The sequence below is a fragment of the Sander vitreus genome, chromosome 12, assembly GCF_031162955.1.
Source record: "Sander vitreus isolate 19-12246 chromosome 12, sanVit1, whole genome shotgun sequence".
Lineage (NCBI taxonomy): Eukaryota > Metazoa > Chordata > Actinopteri > Perciformes > Percidae > Sander > Sander vitreus.
The window spans coordinates 13,311,249-13,335,390 of record NC_135866.1 but is presented as its reverse complement, the minus strand read 5'-3'; the positions used below and the strand labels follow the sequence as shown (position 1 = coordinate 13,335,390).

At 40.6% G+C, this 24,142-nt stretch overlaps 1 protein-coding gene across 1 annotated transcript; it reads left to right on the top strand.

The window, feature by feature from the left end:
- Positions 1-4,961: 4,961 nt before the first annotated feature.
- On the top strand, positions 4,962-13,044 carry LOC144526611 (NAD-dependent protein deacylase sirtuin-5, mitochondrial-like). Its single transcript, XM_078264185.1, has 9 exons — positions 4,962-5,069; positions 6,189-6,296; positions 7,363-7,496; positions 7,986-8,211; positions 8,750-8,837; positions 9,031-9,084; positions 11,466-11,589; positions 11,745-11,860; positions 12,106-13,044. Exons 2-9 carry the CDS (start codon positions 6,197-6,199, stop codon positions 12,176-12,178), a joined length of 915 nt encoding a protein of 304 aa, XP_078120311.1. The 5' UTR covers positions 4,962-5,069; positions 6,189-6,196; the 3' UTR covers positions 12,179-13,044.
- Positions 13,045-24,142: the final 11,098 nt, after the last annotated feature.

Genomic DNA, 24,142 nt, shown 5'->3' with positions numbered 1-24,142 from the left:
TTTCCTTTTGAAAAAAAAGGCTGACAGTTCGAATTGGTGATTGCAAATTCTGCTCGTTCTTGACATTGTAGTCACATTTAGCTGCTTTTTGAATTCCAACAAAAAGTGGATAATCTGACTAGACCTTCTTCTGTGAGAGTGAATATATGCAATCATTTCTACATGATTAACAGAGTAGTGAAACACAACACAAAATATCTGCACACATGTCCTGTTAGAGAGGCTACAGTTAAATATCTCCCAGTGCGTGTAGGAAGTGTGTCTCTTGCACACTGTAAATCCTCAAGTAAACCCTGCACACACACAGAGCTCTGCAGCAGAAATTTGTCCCATCCCACCATGCATCTGGTATGTATTGATTGTACTCTTTTGGACAGCGGTGCTTACTGTACACAGGGATTGCAACACAGAGCAGAGAGAGAGAGAGAGAGAGAGGCAGGGAGTGGTGGGTGGTGAATGAGTTGAGTTTAGCTTTTTTTAGCTTAATGTGGCTGCAACACAGAGCCAGGTTTGAACATTGAATTGTGAGACAGAGAGTACTTGTACATATCCAAATATTGTGTTCAAACTTGTGTGCTTACATCTTAATTTGTAGACAATGTTTGAATTTGAATACAGTATGCATGTTGTTTATGTGCAATGATAAGAATACATACCCAATATTATATATCCTCCAACAACTGTAATGCAGCCAAGTCTGAACTTCAGCTTTGTCTATTTGCATTCAGGCTTGGTATAATGGTGGGAGCTCCAGCCATCTGCGTCCCCACACTTCTACATTTCACACAGCACCCAGCTGTTCAGCACAATTAACATCTGTACAGTAGGTCTGCTGTGATTAATGTTCCATATGCCAGACCAGACCTGAGAAGACCCTAAGCCTGTAAGGACAAGCTGACCTGTGTGTCGAGGCTGCAAGGTGCATAGAAAAAACAACAACGAAATGATTATCAAAACATATTAGTGGCATTCTAGATCAAAATATGCTACATGACTGTTATTAAACATAGTATTGATGAGCTTTGCCTAAATTCTGGCATGGCAAGTTGTAGTGTATATACAGATTTTATTAAAAGTAAACAAAACTTACCTAGATTACCCCTTGATTTACTAACTTTTTAGTACAATTTAAAAACGTCTGCCATGTGGCTATTCCTGTTTAAATCACAATACAAAAGCATTCATGTGCAGCATACATAACACACATGTACTGTAAAACACAACTGAATTGCACCAGGAAGTCTGGTTTCTTTGGTAGGAGTGTGTTAGAGGAATATCAAAAAGAGACTCTGTAATTGGGTGAGTTTCTTTTGTGTATCATGAGCGTGCCGACAGAAAGCAGATGGGGCTGTAGTTGAGCTGCTGAATGATGGGCAAATAAAAACAAGCAGACAACCTCTTCCAGTGAGACGGATGCTATGTCAGCAGGCAACACATGCATATCACACTAACAAGGGACCAATATGCATGCACGCTTGGCGATCACAAACACACATACAACAAATACACATGTTCTACCTTTTGGCTTAAAATCCATAGACAAGATCCTTACTTAAATAATAATAATTGTAGTTCAACAAACACTGTTGGTCCAGATGATGATGTGTGTGTGTGTGTGTGTGTGTGTGTGTGTGTGTGTGTGTGTGTGTGTGTGTGTGTGTGTGTTTCACAACAGGCAGTAATGATTGAAATTAAATCTGTGAAGTAGGTCAACCATCCGTCTACACCTTCACCCTTAAATGTTTTATGACAGGTGACACAATCGTTGATAGCTGCACAGTAACTGACGCCATTATATTGTTATGTCTTTGTGACTGTGTGCGGGGCCATTTAACGGTGGGGCAAATTAGATCAGTGCAGACACTACAGGTCAATGCAATAAAGCAATGTTTCATATGTGCTCGCTGATTCCATTAGAAGCCCATAGAGTATCTGCCATTTGTATGCTACAGCCTTGTTTCTGCAAAAGTCAAACTGAATCCCCATAGACACCACTGATGCATGCATGGGCTAACTACGCTAGGTTTCAGCATCAGGGAATAGAGCAAAGTATCAGCTGTTTAAACACTAAACAGTCGCTGTGAACCTCCGACTCATCTCCAAACCATCACATACACAAACTCACCACAAATCCAAAACAAATTACACAACTCTGTTTCATTGAAGCTGGCAGACACTGGCAGTGTCTTGATTATAATGTGACTGTGTGAGATACTAAAGTGCATTTTCTGCTCTCTGTGAGCAGTTCATTGATGAAAACATGGATACAGTCATAAATAGAATATAAGGCTTAACCATTACAACAACACTGAAAAAGCATAAAGACAAACCAAAGCCACTGCCTTGTCCAGAACTAAACAGAGATAATTGCTTAGTTCTTGTTTCACATCTTTGGCAGCACTGGTCATTTATCATTATTAAGCACCTAGGCACACACAACCACAATGATTTTGGTTTCCTTGGCAATAAGCAAGCTAAAGCCTGCTCCACTTCTTCAGGTGGAAGTGAGTCAACAGTGCTGTTGTACAAATCGCCCCCGTGCCATCCTCATGCTTTGTATGAGCTCAGTGTGGAGTAGGAACACATAAAAAAGGAAGAAAAGAGACAAATTACAGTGTCCTGTCGTTGACAACAAGCTTATCTCCACAGGCCAAGTACTCAATTGGCATGAGCAGCCAGTACTACAGAGGCTTATCTGAGATAAGCATGCTGGGGGGCTTTTTTTATTCAACATTCATTCATCCAGGAAAATACAGCTAAGCACCAAATGCTCTTTTCCAGCAGCACCCTGGTTCACATTGCACACCTGAGAGCTAATACAGAAGCTACACTGTTGGCCATTGAGCAGCTGCACTGGAGAAAGGTGCAGTCACTTTATCTATAACCTGATGACCCTGAACCTGAGACCCTGAAAACACAATCCCCTCACCATCCAGAGTCTAGACTGCTTCTGTCCTGACTTGAAATAACACAAAAATGTGCTTAGTGACCTCCCACCTATAAACACATAGTGCTGAAATGATTAGTTGATTAATTGATGTGCTATCAGCTTTTCCAAGTGTGATGAAGGTTTTCTGCATTCCTCAGTTTATATAGGATTTGGGATTGTTGGTCGGACAAAATGAGCAATTTAAAGATGTAACTTTGGTGTCTGTTGAATTGTGATGGATGTGACTAATAAGTGAAAAGCACATTTTGATTATGACTGCTGCAAACATCACATATCCTTTAGATATTATGAAATGCTTAACATGACTATCATTAGATCTGTAAAACAGACAGCTGGATGCAGAGTGTGTCTTAATAAAGTGCAAAAAATATGAATGGTTGACTCAGCATAAAATGCCAAGTCACCATGGTAACAGGGAATGCAACACGCTTTGTAACTGGGTGATGTGGACAGTAGACGATTCACAATTAACTAGCATAATCACGGGATCTATTTAAAAACTATTTTTACTGCGGTGATTAAAGTCTACAAAAAAAAACGCTGAACCAACCATATGCCATTTGATTTTGTGCTCCACAACCACAGCCAAAGCTTAGGCTGGGTCACGTTGAAGCTTCTTCATATTATATAACTGCTTTAAGGTTAAATTACAGTGGTAGAAATTACCAAGCGCTGACCAAATCAACATTCACACATGAACGGTATTTAAAGCTATACAATTGCTGCTTTAATATCTGGACTCCCTCACTATGTTTTTTGCGCCAAACACGTCAGTATAACCACCAGCGTTAGCCTACAAAGTTGCATAACATTTCAGTCACATTTCCCCCTGCCTTACAATAATATTTAGAGCTATCCATTAATAAATTATGGAGGGATACACACATTAAACTAGCGCCAGTCCACAAGAACAATAGCCATAGGGGTCGTTGTAATTTCCCATTCGCGTAAACCAGAAGCGTATATCTTAGGCGATAATTCCCCCACAGTCCACCCACATAAGACATCTTGCAAAACATCTAACAAAAAGATTTTGGGGACAGGATGGATGGATGGATGCGCCCCTACCTGTCCGCAGGTTGAAGGAGAGTCTGGCTTCAACCAGATACGGGATATCGCTCTTGGAGCGGAGTCTCCTTATCGGTCTGCGGTCTGTGCTGCTGTCTGGAGTGGTCGCCATCAATTTGAACCAGTGTCCAGGGATGACTGTCGGCCGACTTGGGCAGACGCAGAACCACGGCCACTCACACCGAGGTAGCTATTGATGGGGAGGAGGGAGTTCAGACACACACACACACACACACACACACACACACACACACACACACACAGAGAGAGAGAGAGAGAGAGAGGCGTTGGTGGCATAAGGGTGGCAATTTGTGGGGGCAAAAATCTACATCGGCTTGACCATAATGTAGCTACAGTATTGTTGTACACTGTTTAGTTACAGTATTTATAGATATTATGAATATGAATATATAACTATATTCTTGATAGATTTACATATCAAGAATATGAATATGTATGATCATCTAGGGTAATTTATAATAGCCTAAAAAAGACAGCTATGGCTTTCACGTTACTAACATAGGCCACACTATAACTATTATTAATAGGCCTATTAAAGATAACCAAACAGTAATATTTAAAACAAAGTAAAATAATATATGGTAAGAGGACATTTTTTTTTAACACTTACATGTAGGCTATATGCAATGCTGAGAACTACAGAATAAGAGATAAAATGGCAGATTTTGAGAGGGATCAGTGCAGTTTTTCATGTGATGTGTGATAAGTTCTGTTCAGATCTTTGTTGCCCCACAAAAATAAATACTTTTTGCAGCAAGGCAGCATGAAAACATAAATAGAAACACAGTCAAAACAATAAGACTTTAATGGTGTAGCATGAAGTGCTGCTCTGTCTCTAACTTGGGGGAATGAATGACTCATACTTACGGCAGTCTACCACCAGATGGCTCTCCTAAACCTACAACTTTTCAGAGCGCGGTTTACGACAGTGTGGCACTTTTACGGCCTCTCATGATAATTGCAGTGAGGTAAACAAGCAAACTCGGCGTGACTTTCTACTCGGAAAAGTCTAGGAATATTATTAAGCGAGGTAAGTACGATAAAGTTTCTATGGCAAGGTAATTTAAATGCGCATGTATCGGTCCTGTTTTCAGCGGATGTTACCTGTAAATACACGTCGGATGAACACGTTAGTTCCTATTTATGTGACAGACAGCAAAGCAATAGCCTATTAATCCATAGCTAACTTAACGTTAGTTCGCGACGCTACAAGCGACGTTATGTTAGTTAACGTAGTGCATTTTAGAAGTTTGTAAAGGGCTTAACCTGTTATGCTAACGTTAACTACGTGTCTTCTAAATATATAGTAACGTGGCTGTTTGCCGTGGGGGGAAAAAAACTGTTTTAAGTCGTTTAAAGTCTGTTTTAAAATGGCTAATACGAGCCTGGGCCTAAAACCTGTTTCGATACATTTGGCTTGTATTTTCAGGCTTGTAGCGCTGTTAATTTTCTGTTTTTATAGGCCGTTTAAAACCTGCCTCTTACTAATACTATTACTCCAACCTCTTCGTTTTAAAATGTTCACAAACCTTGTCTTATCAGTGCCAATAGCCAGACTTCCTCAGGTTTGTTGCTATCGCAGGCTACAAGAAAATAGTATCATTGCTCTGATTGCACAACTACTTCAACTGCATGCATTCCTGCAGCTATAGCTTGTATTTATTTTTGATATATTGAAGCAATGTAATATAAAGTGGGACAGGTACACATACACAGGCTCCCTTCTATTGAATTTCCCACTAAAGAGAACATTTAACATAAGAGCACATACAGCTATATATAAACTCAACAAGACAGCATGTTCGTTATGGCTGCACTATTACACCAAATGCATAATATATATTCTAGCTCGCTTTAGCATAATTTTGTATATAAATATAGCGTGACATATTTGGAAACTTTGGGATCCCTGTAGGGATTTAAGGTAACGTTGTGTGGGTTTGAACAATGCTTGACTGCACAACATGACTTTGTAAAGAAGAGTTGACGCTAAAGGATGATTTGTCAGCTTTATATTAATTACAGAAAAGTAAGAATGCATGTAATAATAATCTGCACTTATGTATATCTCCATACTGTAAATTAAAACAACTTTAATTTTGTGTTCTCTTTCATGTTTTTCATGTGTTCCTCCTGGATTTTGTAACAGTAGTGACAATGCTTCTCCAAAATCGAGCTGTGTTTGCACTTGGTCTTCGCATGTACTCCACTCATGTGATGAAAGGACCTTTGATGGATAAAGCAAATTCCAACTCAGGTAAAATGAAAGCTATAATTAGGTTTATATACTGTTGGTTTGCTGCTGTGTCAGGTCAATACTGGTCCTTCATTAAACATTGATTATCAGCCAGTCAGGGGTCATCCTTCTTGACAGGCACTGTGTAGCATAAGAACATCATGTTGAAATAAAGTGTTTTTAGTAGAATTTTGCAAAAGGGCAGAGAAATATTGTAGGATCTAGTAAATGAGTGAAAAACCAATCAAGTAGTAACTGAATTAATGAAAAACAAACATAACTCAATCAAGAACTATTCAGATAATGATAAGTTACTATCAAACAGACTAGATTCTATGTTAATGAACCAGTGTCTAATGTTTACTTATCTGTACATTTGCAAACATGACTTCTTTCTCAAATCAGTTGTTCTTGACTTGCCTAATGCAAAGTCTTTGGTAGGGACACTAAAACACTACAAATTAGAACTCAGATATTGTGATAATACCAAATGTAATATTTACTGATATTTTCCTGCATCCATAGTGCCCCTCCCCAGGCTTTAGTGGACAAATTGTTGACAGATCAGTTGTTGAAAATTATCAGCTTAAGAACAAAACAATTGATCTCTCAGACTGATATCAGCTTGTGACTTGGCTTTCATAGTTTGATAGTAATAAATAAGTTATAGAACTGTTTAAAAAATATCAAGACTAGGGCTGGGCAATATGGAGAAAATCAAATATAACAATATTTTTAACGATATTGTAGTGTTGACTATTGGTGCTTTCACAAAATATTTACACAATGAGATTTTTGATAAATAATCATCAATAATGTGGATATAATGTCTAAGTGGGTAAAGGCGAATAATAGAACAGTTACAACAGTCTGGTAAGTTCAGAAAATTACATCACTTTACTGTAATGCGGCCTTTAAAACCTGGAAAAGACAACACTTATGCCATATTACGATATCCAAAATCTAAGACGATATCTAGTCTCATATCACGATATCGATATAATATCAATATATTGCCCAGCTCTAATCAAGACACTTAGAAAGCACTTCATTATACAGTATGTTGCTTTGTCTTTTATTTTTCTAGAACTGTCTGAATTCCGCAACGTCTTTTCCAAAGCCAAGCACATAGCAATCATCACAGGGGCAGGTGTGAGTGCAGAGAGTGGAGTACTAACCTTCAGGGGAGAAAATGAGAAGTGGAGGAAGTGGAAATCTCAGGTAATTTCTTAAAAAGCAAAACACACACACACACACACACACACACACACACACACACACACACACACACACTTGTGTGTGGCTGTATTATCTTTTTTTGTCTTTTTATTTAGGTCAAAGTTTTGTGTTTGGTCTAATTTCCACCTGTGGTTCAGAGTTGTTGCTGTGGAGTGGGTGTATTTAATGTTTACATAATACATCTTCACAGCTCGGTGGATTTATCTCAGCAGCAACAGCCAGTAAAGAGAGAAATGGTGATTGTTGCATAATCCTGATTCTTGTCGTGGGCTGCAACAAGATTTACCTCCAGGAAAAAAAAATCTCATACCAAAAATTATAAGCTCCCTCCCTAATTGAGGGTTTTAAACTTAATATATGCTGCCTTTCATTGTCTGTCTAATTCTTGCCTCTGATTACTACACTTTTGATTCCTACCTTCTAAGCACTTGAGTTTTGACCTAAAACATGCCTCTGTTGATGCATCCACAGGACCTGTCGACCCCAGAGGCCTTCTCTCGCACCCCGTCTCGGGTCTGGGAGTTCTACCATTACAGAAGGGAGCTGGCTTTGAACAAGACGCCCACTGCTGCCCATCTGGCTATAGCAGAGTGTGAGGCCCGGCTGAGGAAGCAGGGGCGCTCTGTGGTTGTCATCACCCAGTGCACAGACGACCTCCACCGACAGGCCGGGTCCAAACATGTGCTCAAAGTTCATGGTGAGGGGCAGAGTTGGGCCAGAACTACAGACCAACATGCATTACACTGAAATAGTGAAATTTCACAGGACATAAAAGACATAATCATAATCATTTGATTGAGAATGGTTTGCTGTTGCACCGAATACTAAAGTGGTGTCTCATTTCATAGGGGTATGTTTTCATCCCTAGCCCTTACCACTCGGTTTCGAGGGACAAGGGCTGGGGGTAAGACGAAGGGGTAAAACAGAGAAATGAGATTCAGCCTAATTTTACAGGAAAAATCTAGCCTCAAACTGAAGTCACGTGTATTTTTATTTCAATGTTTTGAATTTGTTGTCAAACCAACATCCCATGAGCACACAGCCCTGTTTTCACCCAGTTTTACAGTGGATTGTGGCAAAAATGGCGGTAATTAGTTATTAGCGCTGCAATTAATTGAATTAACTGTGTATAAGTCAGAAAAACATAACTATCATTGTCAATACATTGTGTGGAGAGGGAGATGGTTTTTGTGAGGCCTTAATGAAAAACAGCTGTGTGCCTTGTGTAACTGCAGGCAGTCTGATGGAAACGCGCTGTGTGAGTTGTGGATATGTCACCGTGAACAACCGAAGCCCCATATGTGCTGCCCTTAAGGACAAAGGGTAAAAGGCAGCACCTCTGGAGTATACACACACACACACACACACACACACACACACACACACACACACACACACACACACACACACACACACACACACACACACAGATAAACATGCAGGATTTGTAGACTGATTTCTTGGGGTAAAATTAAAATGACATTTAACCCACTGTGTTTGTTCTCCTAATGTACAGTGCACCTGACCCAGATGTTCCTGATGCCCAGATTCCTGTGGATAAACTGCCAAGGTGGGATTACTGTCACTTCATATTAATAACACTGAGGTCAGATTTGCCTTAGCCTTTTTATACTTTTTTTTTGCATACTGCTCCTGAAGTTTTCCTTTATTAAACAGGTGCACCAGCCTGAAAACACAATTTGCCTGTGATCTTAGATGCATTTAATCTGCATGACAGCAGTGAAATGTGTCTCTCTCCTCTATTTGTGTATGCATTTGAGGTAGGATTGTGCAAATACCTCTTTGGAGGCAGACAAGTGATATAATAAAAGAAACAAAACATCTGAAGATTTTATAACACTAAAAGCAAAATATGACAGTTTGTGCTCATTGGACATTAACTTAATATTCAACTAAAGGGGGAGTCTCTGTATACTACCAATTGCACTCGTCCGATAAGATGAAGTGCAGTTCATTTGACATGCTTGCGAGACATTAGTTGTATTACCCACCATCTCCAGCCTCCACCTGCTCTGCTTTAAGCTTCTGCTGGACCTGCTGCTCCTTCCTGCTCTGAGCTCTCTCTCTGTCCCAGCTCTCTCTCACCACCTGTTGCAGTTGCTTGTATATCTATTTATTATATTGTGCATCTTATTAAGTTGCCCCTATTCCTTTTTTATTTACTTAGAATAACATTGCATGGCTATTGCATTAATAATATAAATTAAGGCTGTCAAACGATTAATTTTTTTAATCGCGATTAATCACCAATTTTCTATAGTTAATCACGATTAATCGCATATTTTATCACATGAATACAATTCTATTTTGCATTTCAGAACAGTTTTTAAGTACATATTAACAATGGAAAGCCATTATTACCAGTGTATCTTAATTGGGAATCAAATTCATGCAGAGAAAGTTACTTTATGAACTTGACTTTAAGATTTGTAATTGTTTATTATTTTTTTACTGTAAACAAAAGAAAAATGTGTGAATCTGTCATTATTGCACAATTCCTACAAGTACCTAACCTAACTGAGATGTAGCACTAACACTTTGCTTATACAGTACGAACAAAATGGTCCAAAAACCGGATGCCACAGCAGACATTTGTAACCTTTACGTTTTTCTAATAAGGAATGTAACAATTCTCCTGGACAGAAAAGGGGGTGGACAATGTCTCAAACAAAAACAGTCAAAAAAATGATACAAACAACACAGTCCTAAAACCGTATGCTGATATATGTAGTCAATATAGTGTGCAGTAACTCCTAAATAATGTTGATTACTCACTGACGTCCAGTGATCACTGGTTAATGAGACAGCGTTTGCAGCACTTTGCAGCAGTTCCAGTTGGGCTGCTTTCTCCGTGGAGGACAGGCTGTGTATGCGTGAAACTACTGTCCCCCTCGACAACTTTTTAAAAGTAAACTTTCCATTCAGAATCTTATTGGCATCCATTTTGGCGTCTCGCGCTCGCCAACCACTCAAAACGTAACGTTAGCCTACTACTCTTTGGCCGGCTCGCAAGCCCAAACAAGTGTGTGCGCATGGTGTGCAGCGTGCCTGTTGTTTTGTTTCCGGTCTAGCTAGATCCGGTGTGGTGTTGTAGTTTTTCTAACGTTACTAGTTGTTGCAACAGCATGTGGAGAAAAACGATAAGGTTTGCTAGGCCAAAAAGAACGTTAATCTTGCGATAAAAAAATTGACGCCGTTAAAATGGGTTTGCGTTAATGCCGTTAATAACGCGTTTAACTGACAGCACTAATATAAATACATAAAGCAATAGATCATTTTTGTTTGGTGATGTTAAAGTGGGATAACCGCGTCATTACTTTTTTTGAGTTGCCCACTAACTCTTTTACTCACAGAATGCACCTTGCGTTGGTGTGCTGGCCGAGTAAATCGGTGTGAGAGCAAATGAAATGAAGAGCACAATGCAAATGTTCTCTCTGTAACTCTGGCCCCCAGGACTTGGTTTGATCATGCATTAAAGGTTACACTCAATTCCCATGTCACTGATAGTGGAGTCAGGGCTTCCACGTGGGGGCATTGGTGTGCTATGAAAATGTTAACTTTCCTCTTAGACTTCAGGCTAGCAAGTGTTGCTAAATATGGCCAAAGAGTTGCAAACTGACAACAAATTGAGTTTAAATTCAAACAAACACACATACAAGGAACATGGGTCATACCGTTGAACCATAAAGAACAACAGAAAAGTGATGCTTTAATTAGTCTCTGTCTGACCCTACGTCCTCATCGATAGGACAAAAAACTGCCACTTCTTCATTCTTTATGGGTTTTAACTATCATGCATGTTGCACCTCTGGCCACACAATCAGTGAAACCATGTCTGTGTGGAATTTTGCTTTATGGCCAATTATTCTGTGATAAATGCAGAATGACACAATTAATCGTCTAAGGACTGTTTGGTGCTGCCCTATCAAGGTGTGGTGAAGGTGACTGCAACGGTCTGCTGAGGCCCAATGTGGTGTTTTTTGGTGAAACTCTGGACTCTCATATCCTGACCAAGGTGGAAAAAGAGATGGAAACCTGTGATCTCTGTTTGGTGGTGAGTCATCCTCATTTTTACATGCATGTCATATTCTCCTCTTGTGTAATATTATTACATAAAGCAATATTTGTTCAGAATCTCTCAGGGACTGGACCTGAAATACTATTTTGTACAAGCTGACACTGGTGACATTGCTCCCTGTTAACTCATAGGTGGGCACGTCTTCAATCGTTTACCCAGCAGCCATGTTTGGCCCCCAGATTGCATCCAGGGGTGTCCCAGTGGCGGAGTTTAACACACAAACAACACCAAAAACGGAGTACTTCACGTAAGTCATTCAAGAATGAAAAAGAAGATGAAAATATATTGATTAAAAGTGAAACCAGACCAGTGGGTAATGATGCATGCGTATGTTGATATTTAGTGCCATCCACTGGCAGCATAAGCAACATCCAGGCCCCTCCCCAGTGTTTGTTACCTTAAATCTATGAGTGTCCTTCCACCTGTTAACATAAAGTGTGTGTGTGTCTCTCTCTCTCTCTCTCTCTCTCTCTCTCTCTCTCTCTCTCTCAGGTATCACTTCCAGGGTCCATGTGGAACTACGCTGCCTCCAGCTTTGGCACAACATGAGTCAGAGGTTATTTAACAGCCACAGCAATGACTTTACAAACAGCAACCATTGCCTTCTTCCTACTAATGCAGTCTAAGCCTGGGGGGTTCAGAGCATATTTTATTCCAAAGGTAGAGGGAGAGTTAAGCTTAAAATTGAGCATTTTAGGACCTTGAGATGGATCTTGTAATACTTGAATATCATGTATAGTCCGCTAAACTGGAAATGGGATATTGTAAGTTTGACATATGTGCTGCTTTGAAATAGGCAAGAGCTTGGTATACGAAAGGGAATGCACTATGTATGTAGTTACTTGCATAGGATAATATCTCCTTCGATATCAGAGGGTATTTCTATTCTTCACATATCTTGTGTATTAGATGCTGGTGAGGGATTGTCACATTTTGCTGTAGATCAGAACCTATTACTCCTGATGCCGATGGAGAGTATTCCTCTTTTCTCTTTGCACCAAATAAACAGATGTACAGAGCGTAACATAATCTTGTGCCTTTCAAAACTGTTTACACAACCTTGACCAAATGTTTGCTTTAAACCTCAAGTGCAAATCAACCAATGTTACAGAGATTTAGTCAAGTGTACATAGTTTGCTTTTGACCAAGGACAGAGAGGGTAGAGAGAGGGAAAATGTCCCTTTTTAATGATTCAGCCTGATTCAGCATTATTTCCTTCTCATGTGGTTTGAATGTGTTTATTTTGACATCAGTATAGTTACACGTCATGGGTTATTCATGATGCATTTTTACACATTGTAGTGTCTGTTTTCAAAAAATATGTTTAACAACTGTAAACTAAAATTCGACATTAAGCATTGTGCACATTTTCTTATAATGAAAACTGCCAATGCAATTATACAGAACATAATTATTAAAACACTAAATGTGTATGTGCTGTTTTTGTGTCTTATTGTGCATTGAAAAAGCATCCGTGGCTTTTCTTGAGAGAGTGGAGTGTACTGTGTGTGCCCGAAATGAACAGTAGATGCCAGCATGTAGCTTTCTATCTTAACCAGATTATATAGTAACAAATGACTCGGCTTTGGAAGTGGCACAGAAAACAACATTGCATCCACTTAGATTATTCTCTTAGTATGCATGAGTGAGTGGAAATGCAGACTTAAGAACCCCGAGGCCATCAATGAGCTCAGATTTGTTACGGCTGAGCTGAGGAAACCGTATCGGCCTCAATCACAATGCTGCTGAGAATGGAAACAGTTTGAAGTGAAAAGCAGTCTATGACACAATGAGGCATCTGTTGTCCCAGCTGATCTCTTACAGGGATCTCAATACATTTTATATTTTCATAGTATTGCTTGAGTACAAAAACATGCGACGAGGAAGGGAGATTGTTTCTGGCAAACTCTAGCATATTTTCAAATGAACTAATAATACAAAATAAAAAATCTCACTCCTAAAACTGTTTGCCTTCATCTACTGACTCGACTAACATGTGTAAGTCACCCAGTCCAATGAGAGGCAGAGGGCTAGGAGTCATTCAAATTAGCCGTGGATGGTTATGTTCATTAGACAGTGTTATGATAATGTAATGATAGTCATAAAGGAATTATCTCAAGAGAGCTAGGGAGAGTATGTGTGTGAGACACACACACACACAGAGAGAGGTACGTAATCCATCTTCAGTGTCTCAGGGAAGTCACTCAGGGTTAGCTCATTTAATGCCCACTGTAGTTTCATTACTCTCATTATCCAATTGTTAGTCCACACAGCATTGCAGCCACTCAAAACAACACCACAAACACACCACAGTTGGTCCACATTGGTGAAACAGCACATGTGCGACACTATTTCCTTTCCTAAATTGTATTCTGTCTTCACTGTGGCACCTCACTACTTGCTTTCTTTGCTCAACAATTAGCATCCAAATCAAATCCTTCTGTCTGTCCATAAAGTATCTCCACCTGTTAATGTATATCATCATCATCATTGACATGATTAGATTTCCTCATTTCCTGTTCTATTACCGCTGCTTCCCCTTCAAGGAGAGTTAGGCCACGTCCCATTTGTCATCCGGCGAAAAAGTACAAGGAGGGGCACTTAAGAGAAATCTCAGCCATCTGATATTGTCATTTCTAGAGCTAATGTGAACAATTCTGCCAGAGAGCTGACAACTCTGCTTCCAAGTCCTGCAGCTCATTCATTTAATGAATGCAGTCGGGAGGGCTAAAATAGTAGAAGTGGAAAGGTTCTTGTCTGACCCAAAAGCCTTCGGGTTAATAGACTCATCTTCATTGGTGGCAGCTCTACAAATATCTCTCTGTCTCTTTGAATGAGGTGGTAGATTGACCGTGAGATGGCATCTCTGTGTGTGTAGGCATATATTGGTTTTAGTATAAGTGTGTGTGTGTGTGTGTGTGTGTGTGTGTGTGTGTGTGTGTGTGCGTGCGTGCGTGTGTGTGTGTGTGTGTGCGTGTGTGCATGCGTGTGATTGACTCTGATTTATTTTGTTGGAGTCTCTGTGTTTTGAAAAAGCTGAGAGTGGTATTTGATGGCCAGCTGGCTGTGTGTGTGTGTGTGTGTGTGTGTGTGTGTGTGTGTGTGTGTTTGTGCTGTAAGTGTACTCGTGTGATTTTTCCTTTCTGTATGCAGACCGGCAGAAGTGTCAGACCAAACCAGGTCAGGCTCGGTGAGGAGCTGTGAATATTACACAGATAAGCATACTGTAGCTTTATGGTTACACAGAGCTATTACACATTGTGTATAGCTACAGGCATCAGTGGCATTACTGTCAATTTTCTTTTAAAGACAACTTCTCTATCATCACATCCCATAGTACACATATTATTAATGTGTCTATTTTCATTTGATACAGTAACTAATTTGTTATACAATCAATTGGAGGCTATTGGGTGTGGTAACCTATAGTTCAGGAGAGACTTTGTTGAAAGGTACAAATAAGTTTATTCATCGCATGATGCACAAGGTTGAAATGTACAGTCTTTGGAGATTAGACTCCATCGCTATGTACATTTTTATAAGGGGTAGAGAGGCTATGAGTAGGCTGGATCTGGATAGATGTTATGGGAGCAGAGCTTCTGGTGGAGGACTGTGAATGATGATGACTGGAGGTGAATGGGGTGGGCTGCTCGATTTGCCTGAAATGACAACTGATAGCGGCAGAGAGGAGAACAGATTTTAAAGCAAGGATGCAATGATGTGATTGGCTCATGGAAATCATGGCAAATTCTGGTTGGTTTAACTGAAGAGTGAACGCCAGAATCAGCTGATCAGATTAGGAAAGACAGAGAGGAGAATGAAAGCATGGAAGTCTTCCTGAATGAACTTACGCTTAGCTTCATTTAGTTGGTTGAAATCATACCTAACTAATCATATTTAGTATAGTATTAATGGCACAGGTGGCGTTCCACAGGTATCGATCTAAGTCCCTCATTATTCCTAATATGTATAAGGGATATGAAATTGGCACTTGATTGTTAGCTTTTTCTGTAAGCTGACAAAATAAAATGTCCACAAGTTTAATCCTTGTGTAACCCTGGTTAGGTTTATAGTACTGTAATTAACAGAACCCTTTGAATGCATCTTAGTGTAATTAACAGAACCCTTTGAATGCATCTTAGTTGTTTCTCGTCTGGTAGTGGAACTTCTGAGCTTACCTAATGCATCACCTGCAGCTCTCGGTGTGTGAGAAGGTGAACGGAAAAAAAAGAGAGAAACCTCGTGCAGCCGCGGAGAAAAGTGTCCTTGTTCAGCGACCCACCGATGATATTTTGTGAATGTTGTGATAGACTGTCGTTAGAAAGTGAGTGTGAAGAGATACTTACTTGGTGGAAGTGCAATCGATCACAGGAGCAACTCCGACGGAGTGTTTCCTCGAGCTTTTCTGAACTATTCTGGCTGTTTTTTTTTGAGGGACGAGTTCTTCAATTCAACTGTGTACAGGAGACCTTTGCGGCCCTTAGTGGCGCTAAATGGTTCTCCGTCATGGACCTTAAATCTGGTTATTACCAGGTTGAGATGGCTTAAGAAGATAAGTCTAAAACCGCTTTCACGTGCCCCCTAGGCTTCTTCGAATAGAATCGCATGTATCGCAAAATAATGATCCTTCTATCTCACGTGTCATCAGTTTCAGAGAGACAAACCTTGAACATCCTGATGATGTCAAACTTCTTCTCAGGGAATGGAAAAAACTCGATCTCAGGGATGATGTCCTGTACAGGAAGTGGTCTGAACGAGGCGATCTTGTCTACCAGTTGGTTTTACCTGAGCAGTTCAGAGAGAGGGCACTGCAGGGAGTGCATAATGATGTTAGCCACCTTGGTTCTGAGTGTGCACTTAATCTTGCTCGTGCCAGGTTCTACTGGCCAAGGATGGCCAGAGACATTGAGGAGAAGTGCAAAAGGTGCGAACGCTGTTTCAGGAGGAAGGCTGTGCCTCAAAAGGCCACGCCTTTGGAGAACATTTCCGCTACTTACCCGCTCGAGCTTCTTTGTATGGATTATCTATCCCTTGAGCCAGATAATAGAGACACGAGAAACATTTTAGTCATCACTGACCAAATTCGCTGTGGCAGTGCCGACTAAAGATCAGAAAGCCAGAACTGTTGCAAAGGCTCTATGGGAAAACTTTATTGTTCACTAAGGGTTCCCCAGTCATCTGCTCAGCGACCAGGGCAGAGACTTTGAATCTAAAACAATCAGAGAACTCTGCACACTGATAGGAGCAGACAAAGTCCGTACCACCCCATACCGTCCCCGGGGAAACCCGGTGGAACGATTTAACCGGACTCTCCTTGGTATGCTAGGGACTAGAGAGATTTTGTCAAACACGAGAAATGATACAACAGGCTATTCGCCTTATGAACTAATGTTTGGTAGGCAGCCCAGACTGCCAATTGATCTAGTCCTGGGAATCCACGCTGATATGGGGAACCACAAGACCCACTCAGAGTATGTCAAGGGCCTTAGTCAACGCCTACAAGAGAGCTACTCATTATCTGCTAAAAACTTCCAGGAAATGGGAGGGAAGAACAAGGCTAGGTTTGACAAGAAGGTCATGGCAGCTGAACCCTTAGAGGGGGATAGGGTCTTAGTGAGGAATGTGAATATAAGGGGGAAACACAAACTAGCAGATCGGTGGGAACAGAAAATCCATGTTGTTGTCAGACGGATTAGAGACAGTCCCGTTTATGTAGTTAAACCTGAAACGGGAAGGGCCGCACCGCACGTTGCATAGAGATCTTCTTCTGCCATGCGGGTTCCGACCTGTAACAGAGTTGAGAGAGTACGGTCCTCCCACTGACACGTCAAAGGAAATGAGATTGAGGAGCAAAACAACAATGGGTGCCAGAAATCAGAGGGAAGTTCCTACAGAGGGAAGGATGCTTCTATGAGGCTCAACCAGCTTCCAGGGTATTAAACCCTGATACCCCTTCCTTTTGTGCCTCAAACCTTCACACACTTACCTGAGAGACCTATCCACGAGTTTCAACCAGAAGCTCCTCTTGTCAACTCCGAGGGTAGTGGTACAGTTACACATCCTACTTCACACTGTAGTGCTCCAGACCATGTTGTTATTGACATTCCAGAACCTAATATGACACACATCTCACCTGTTAGAGAGAACACAGATCTCATCACCACGGACCCTGTAGTTGTAGACATTGACGATGTAACATCTGAGAGCCTAGAGTCAGAGGCCACAAGTGTCAGGCGTTCTGTTAGGGAGAGATGTCCGCCTCGCAAACTCACTTATGATGAGTTGGGGGAGCCTTTAACCTTGGCCATCAGTTCGTTCTTCCAGGCTTTAGGAGCTGCCATTTCGCACGTATCTGTACCTGTAGGGGCAGGTATGCATGCAGGGACTCATGCAGTCTAGAGGGGGAGAGTGTAACCCTGGTTAGGTTTATAGTACTGTAATTTACAGAACCCTTTGAATGCATCTTAGTTGTTTCTCATCTGGTAGTAGAACTTCTGAGCTTCTGAGCTTATCATCACCTGCAGCTCTCGGTGTGTGAGAAGGTGAACGAAAAAAAAAGAGAGAAACCTCATGCAGCCGCGGAGAAAAGTGTCCTTGTTCAGCGACCCACCGATGATATTTTGTGAATGTTGTGATAGACTGTCGTTAGAAAGTGAGTGTGAAGAGATACTTACTTGGTGGAAGTGCAATCGATCACAGGAGCAACTCCGACGGAGTGTTTCCTCGAGCTTTTCTGAACTATTCTGGCTGTTTTTTTTGAGGGACGAGTTCTTCAATTCAACTGTGATCCATATCACCCGCCACTGCCGCGTGGAGGCTCTTGGTTTAACTGCAACCTGTATCACCCGCCATGCTGCATGGAGGCTCTTGGTTCATCGGGACCGCAGTGTGGACATCAGTGTGGTAGGACAAGGCTCAGTCCTGAGGAGTGACACATTTTAGTTGTACTTTTTTTTCTGAGATCTCAGTATTTTTTGGTTGATTTTTATTTATTTTTTTTATTTTATTTTAATTTTATCTTTTGCTAAAAACAAGCTGACAAAGGAACCTAAAGAACAGATTCTCGTTGGAGGACCCTGGAAGACAATAAATAAACTGAAACAGACAACGGAAAACAGGGAAGAATAAGGACAATTGAACCCATTAAGGGGGAAAACAAACATTTTTTTTTCATTATTTTTTCTATATCGGTACTTACCTGGGTCAGCTAATTTTATTTCATACTGTGAATTTAATTTATGTGGAAAGAACTGCATTTCATTGAATGAGTGTAAGGCTGAACATTTTATGTTTGGGAAAACATTTAATATTTGAATATATACATTTATACCACATTCTGTGTTGTATGTTACGTGGTCTGGGGGATCAATTGCTCTCGTGCTTCAGTGCTACTGCCAATGTCCTTACCCGAACCTAGTTGATCAGACAGAACTCGAGGAGACTGAGAAAAAGGTGTACAGTACAGTATAATAACTATCTCTGTCCAGTATCCTCATGTCCAGGTCCCATGTTGGATTCAATTTGTGTCTTTGTCTTTAGGTTTTCTTCTTTTTTATAACAGAATATAACCACATGATAAAGACATGCTTTAATCAATTAATGAGCTTCCAAAATAGATTGCATTTTGAAATGTGGCTTACGTATTTTCTATATATAGCAACTGTCATATCAGAACACTGGAGTGGAGAGTGGGGCTTGTCTCACGTGCATGCAAACACAAACACAAACACATACATACACACACACAAATACACACATACACACACACACACACACACACACACACACACACACACACACACACACACACACACACACACACACACACCTTTCCCTGAACTCTTTGTGTTTAGCAAACTTGGCTGTGATACCAAAGGTTTACAGCTAATCGCTCCATTGCCATGAGCACCATTGTTATTTAAAAGGACCACTTTTTGACAGACCCAGCTGGCCCCACTCTGCGATAATTTTGTGTTGCTTTATTTTTGGTCTTTTACACGATGAAAGCTTGATATTTCCACAATGAGATTAACCATAAGCGATATGTGAGAAAAAGGTTTCATATAGCTTCTAGGTAGGCCTGAGAGGGCTACCTAGAAGCAACTGGGAGGGAGCTGTTGTTTGAGAAAGGCTGAGATAGGGGCTCAGGTGCAAGCTAATCTGCTCTAACCCTGCACTAATTAGGATCAGGGCCAGTGGCCACTTTCTCCTGGTTATTGATCACCGCAGAATTACTTGGCTTCTATGAGAACAGCAGCACAGGACACACATAAGAGCAAACTCTCCCCTCCCTGCCTGCTGAATCTTGTTTGTGTCTTTGAAATTCAATATCAAGTTCCTATTCAACATCAGGCCTTTCCAAGGGTTGTTGAGTCTCATCCGTTACATGTCCAAATCAGCCTGCCACCATCTCTCTCTCTCTCTTATTTTCCCACTTTCTCATTACACTTCACTTAAACTTCAGATAGGCTTTGCTTTGACATACACTATTTCCAAGGCTATTTCCACTCACTCAAGTAAATTGCTAAGATCTGGGAGTCTGGCAACATTGCTGTAAAGTCAGGAACACAAGCAATCAGATCATAGAGGTTTTTCAACAAAATGGTAAAAATGATAACCCAAACGTACACTACATACTTGTGCATGCACACAGTTTTCCTGTCGCCATGTTTCCTGATCTCAGCAATAACTTTAGTGAGTACAATGTTATCGGAACGGCAGAAATGTGCTCTCATGAGCTCTCTCTCTTTTTCTTTCTGTCTCTGTCTGTCTCTCTCACTGCACAGTGAACACTCCAAGCACTTAAATTCAATGGGGCATGTGATACTTTGGAAGACAGCCTTTATGGGAGGGGACAAGGCACATGGACTATACGCAAACACACAAACACATACGCACACAGATACACGCTCACACATTGCCTCTCCCAGATTACTCAAACTATCAGAAGCTTTAAGAGGATTTCACAATGGGGCGGGTGCTGCACTTGAATCTCATGCACCTGATGGCTATTGATCCATTTTAAGCTTGCACACAGGCCTATGCCAAACAGCCACGAGTGTTACTTCTTGTTATGATCTTAATCTCTCAGCGTTTAGTGTTGTTGGAGGTTCTACTCGGTTTCTGTTGGACAGAAAGCACCCAAACAGTAATCCACACCTTATAAAAAAAGATAAAACCAACATGCAAACCACTACCATGTTTTCTGGGGCTGCCCGGTTATCAACGACTACAGGAGGGGGGATATGCAATGCCCTGCAAGAGATCAAGAATATGTTTTTGGGAATTTACCTCAGAAATGGTTAAAAAAGACAAGTATTTATTGAACATTCTGTTGGTTGCAGCTAAAAAGGCTTTAACCAGGAAATGGTTATCACAAGAGAGCCTGACTCTAAATGGATGGATGGACATCACAATGGACATTTACAATATGGAAAAGATAACAGCATTTGTCAATCATAAATTGGAGCAATTTACCTCACACTGGGAAAAATGGATTCACTATGTAATGCCCCATAGGGCTGATTTTGTTTCCACAGATCATTAGTTGTTGTAGAGAAAAGACTACTCCCTAACTGTTCAAAGTCCTCTTTCATTTTATTTAGTTATTTCATTGTCGGTATGTGTGTACTTTTCAAATGGACATTTCTCAGATCTGTATCGTTCATGTAAAGGAATAAATACAGAGGAAAATCCTGAGTCACTGTCCTTACACAATCCCATTTCCATTGTAGTCTGCAGTTACAATAAATGTGTCCATAAAAAGTATATAGTAGCTGGCTGTTGGGCTCATTAGCAATGCTGATATGAGTGGAAGATTAGAAGGGTGGTGTTGTCTGTAATGGAGGAGATGATGAAAAAGTTCCCTCAGATGTGTATGTTGATAAGCAAAAGGTTGCAATCAGCAAGCTGTCGTGAAAAATATTATGTATGCTGTTTAGGGAAAGGAAGGTGCTGCATCAGGATTACATTTGATCTGCAAATTATACAGATGCTACTTTAAGTATTCAGTTAGGATTTGATTTCCCTTTTCACCTCTATTATTTAACCTCACAAATATTATTAGAAGGCAAGATTGCTAAATATTTAGTAAAGAAAAGACATCTAAGATCAAAAGCTGGATAATGTCACTCATTTGTTAAACCATGTTTTTGCACATTCTATCCAAATCATTCTTTGACTCAGAAAAGTATTTCTCAGTCCACTGAGTGGGAGTGAATGCATTGATCCCAAAATTGAGATTCATTTAGGAAACAATGCCGTCACACATTTGAGAAATAATCTCAACAATTGTTTTTAGCCATGCTTACATGACAAACAGCTGAACTCTGTTAGATCAAGATTTTGTTGTGCAAGGTTTTAAAAATACAATCCAAACCTGTTCAATGACCTTGTTGACACTGAACTGACAAGTGCATCAACAGACAGAATTATGTTTGAATGTAACTTAGCTTTTATGTTTATCTGTGACGTATTTTGTAGAGGGGACAAATCATTCTCTGTGCTGAATGAAGGATAAGCTTGTGGATTTTTTCCCTGGGTCCAGTTTTGATTTGGTAATCATGTGTGCATTATGTTTTCAGCCCTGACAAATGGAGTTTTGCAGGTTCCTGCTCAAGGCTGAATTTGGACTCATTACTTTTAAGTTTATGTGAAAAATAGGTGACTTGTGGCCATGTTTGATTTACACTTTCTATTCAATTTCATAAGTAAAGGAAAAGAAATATATCCATCACCACGGTATGAAGGTAAAATCTCATGCATATACTGTAAAGCTCATATTCTCACAGAGTTCTCCATCTTTTGTAGTTTTCTTATACTTCCAAGATATAGCCGTTTCTCTGAGGAAACCAGGAATAGCACACCTGACTGACAATCGTGGAAAAAAGGTGTTTTGTTTCTTAGCACATTTTAATTAAGGCTGATATTAGCTAATTCATAACATGCATTGCCTGTCCCTCGTGGGTCTGGCTTGGCTGTTTCATTTGCTGGTGTTAAGCCAATGTGTCTGTGATTATAAGACCAGCAATGCCTCAGCCACATCTGGACACTTGTGGGACTTGCCAGCTGCTGGGCTATCATTACAGATGATCACTTGATGACAGTGAGTGTGAAGCAATATTTAGATGAATGCAGCAGATCTAAACATTTCCAATTTTTAATATGCTCTGCTTTTTTTCATCTGCTTTTTATCCTATTGTCCCCCTCATGGACCACACATCTGTGTGTGTGTGTGTGTGTGTGTGTGTGTGTGTGTGTGTGTGTGTGTGCATGCATGCGTGTGCGTGCGTGTGAGAGCCATCCGTTTTAAGATAAAACTTTGTGTAAAACTTTTTGCAAGAGAGGTAAAGAGGGTGACATTTCTCACTGCTCAATTGACAAGAGGAGCCACATTTGAGACATGACCAAAGGCCCAACATGAAACAAATTAGGTTGCAAGCATTTGCTAGATCTTTTATGTGCTATAGATCAGCTTTTGGGAAGAGGCTATACAACTGACATGTGGCGGAGAAGACTTTAATTGCTCCAGAGAGCTCAAGCTGTTGAGTCATCAAGCTGTTATTCAAATAACGATTTTGCAATGTAAATATGTCAGATACATAATTATCTGTTTTACCACCATTTCAGATGCTCAGCTGTTTCATGTCTTTCAGTCTGAGTCAGTCTGAGAGGATTTTTTTTTTGTGTAATGAAAGAGAAAGAGACAGAAATAGAAAGACAGACATAGAGGAAGCGAAGATGATTCTTAGTAGAGAGGCACGCAGCATGGAGCAGGCTGCTGTCTCCTTGTCCCATGCCCTTGGAGTGCAGCTTTGTGGTGTGAACACCCGTGAGACCTCTCTTTGTTCTCAGAAGATGAGGGCTAGCAGAGTGTGACCGTGCACTTACACCTGAAGCCATCAAAAGCGCAGGGAATGACACTTTGATACGATGCCTCTGCCCTCATCCCCCGATGTTCCTGGCCACAAACAGGCCAAGAGGTCCTCCTGGAAATACCGCATGCCTTCACACAAATGGGAAAGAAACCATCTGTCAATCAACTGCAGTCAAAAATAAAAAACACAAACCTGCATGTGCAGATACATAAATGGCAATCTGAATGTCAGATTTTCATCTTGTTTGAATGCACAGTTTGACATTTGCATCAAAGGAATGCAAGATGTCTTACAAAATTGAAAAATAGCAGCGCTCATTATTGAGAATAATTTAGGAGCTGGTACACAAGGAATATTGAAATATTGATCAGGGAGATGGCAGAAAATCGGTGGCAGATTAATTACACTCTGGTCGACAGACAATATATAAATTAGGTCACTGATTTGTTTCATTTGTATATTACCTCAGGCTTGTTACAGTATCCCTGTCACTGACAGGCAAACTACACTAACACATCAGTGTTTGTGTGCCGCCTAATAAAGTCCAGTGGAAGGTGCCAAGAGTGAAAAACGTTGTAGATCAGACAGAGTTTCCACCTAAAAGCAATGTGTCCTACATCATGTGTCCCACATCTTTCTCTCAGAGGAGCAGG

Coding starts and splice junctions, on each gene's coding strand:
- LOC144526611 (XM_078264185.1), top strand. CDS start 6,197: ATGCTTCTCCAAAATCGAGCTGTGTTTGCACTTGGTCTTCGCATGTAC. Junction 7,497..7,985: donor GGAGGAAGTGGAAATCTCAG/GTAATTTCTTAA, acceptor ATGCATCCACAG/GACCTGTCGACCCCAGAGGC. Junction 8,212..8,749: donor ACATGTGCTCAAAGTTCATG/GTGAGGGGCAGA, acceptor GTGTAACTGCAG/GCAGTCTGATGGAAACGCGC.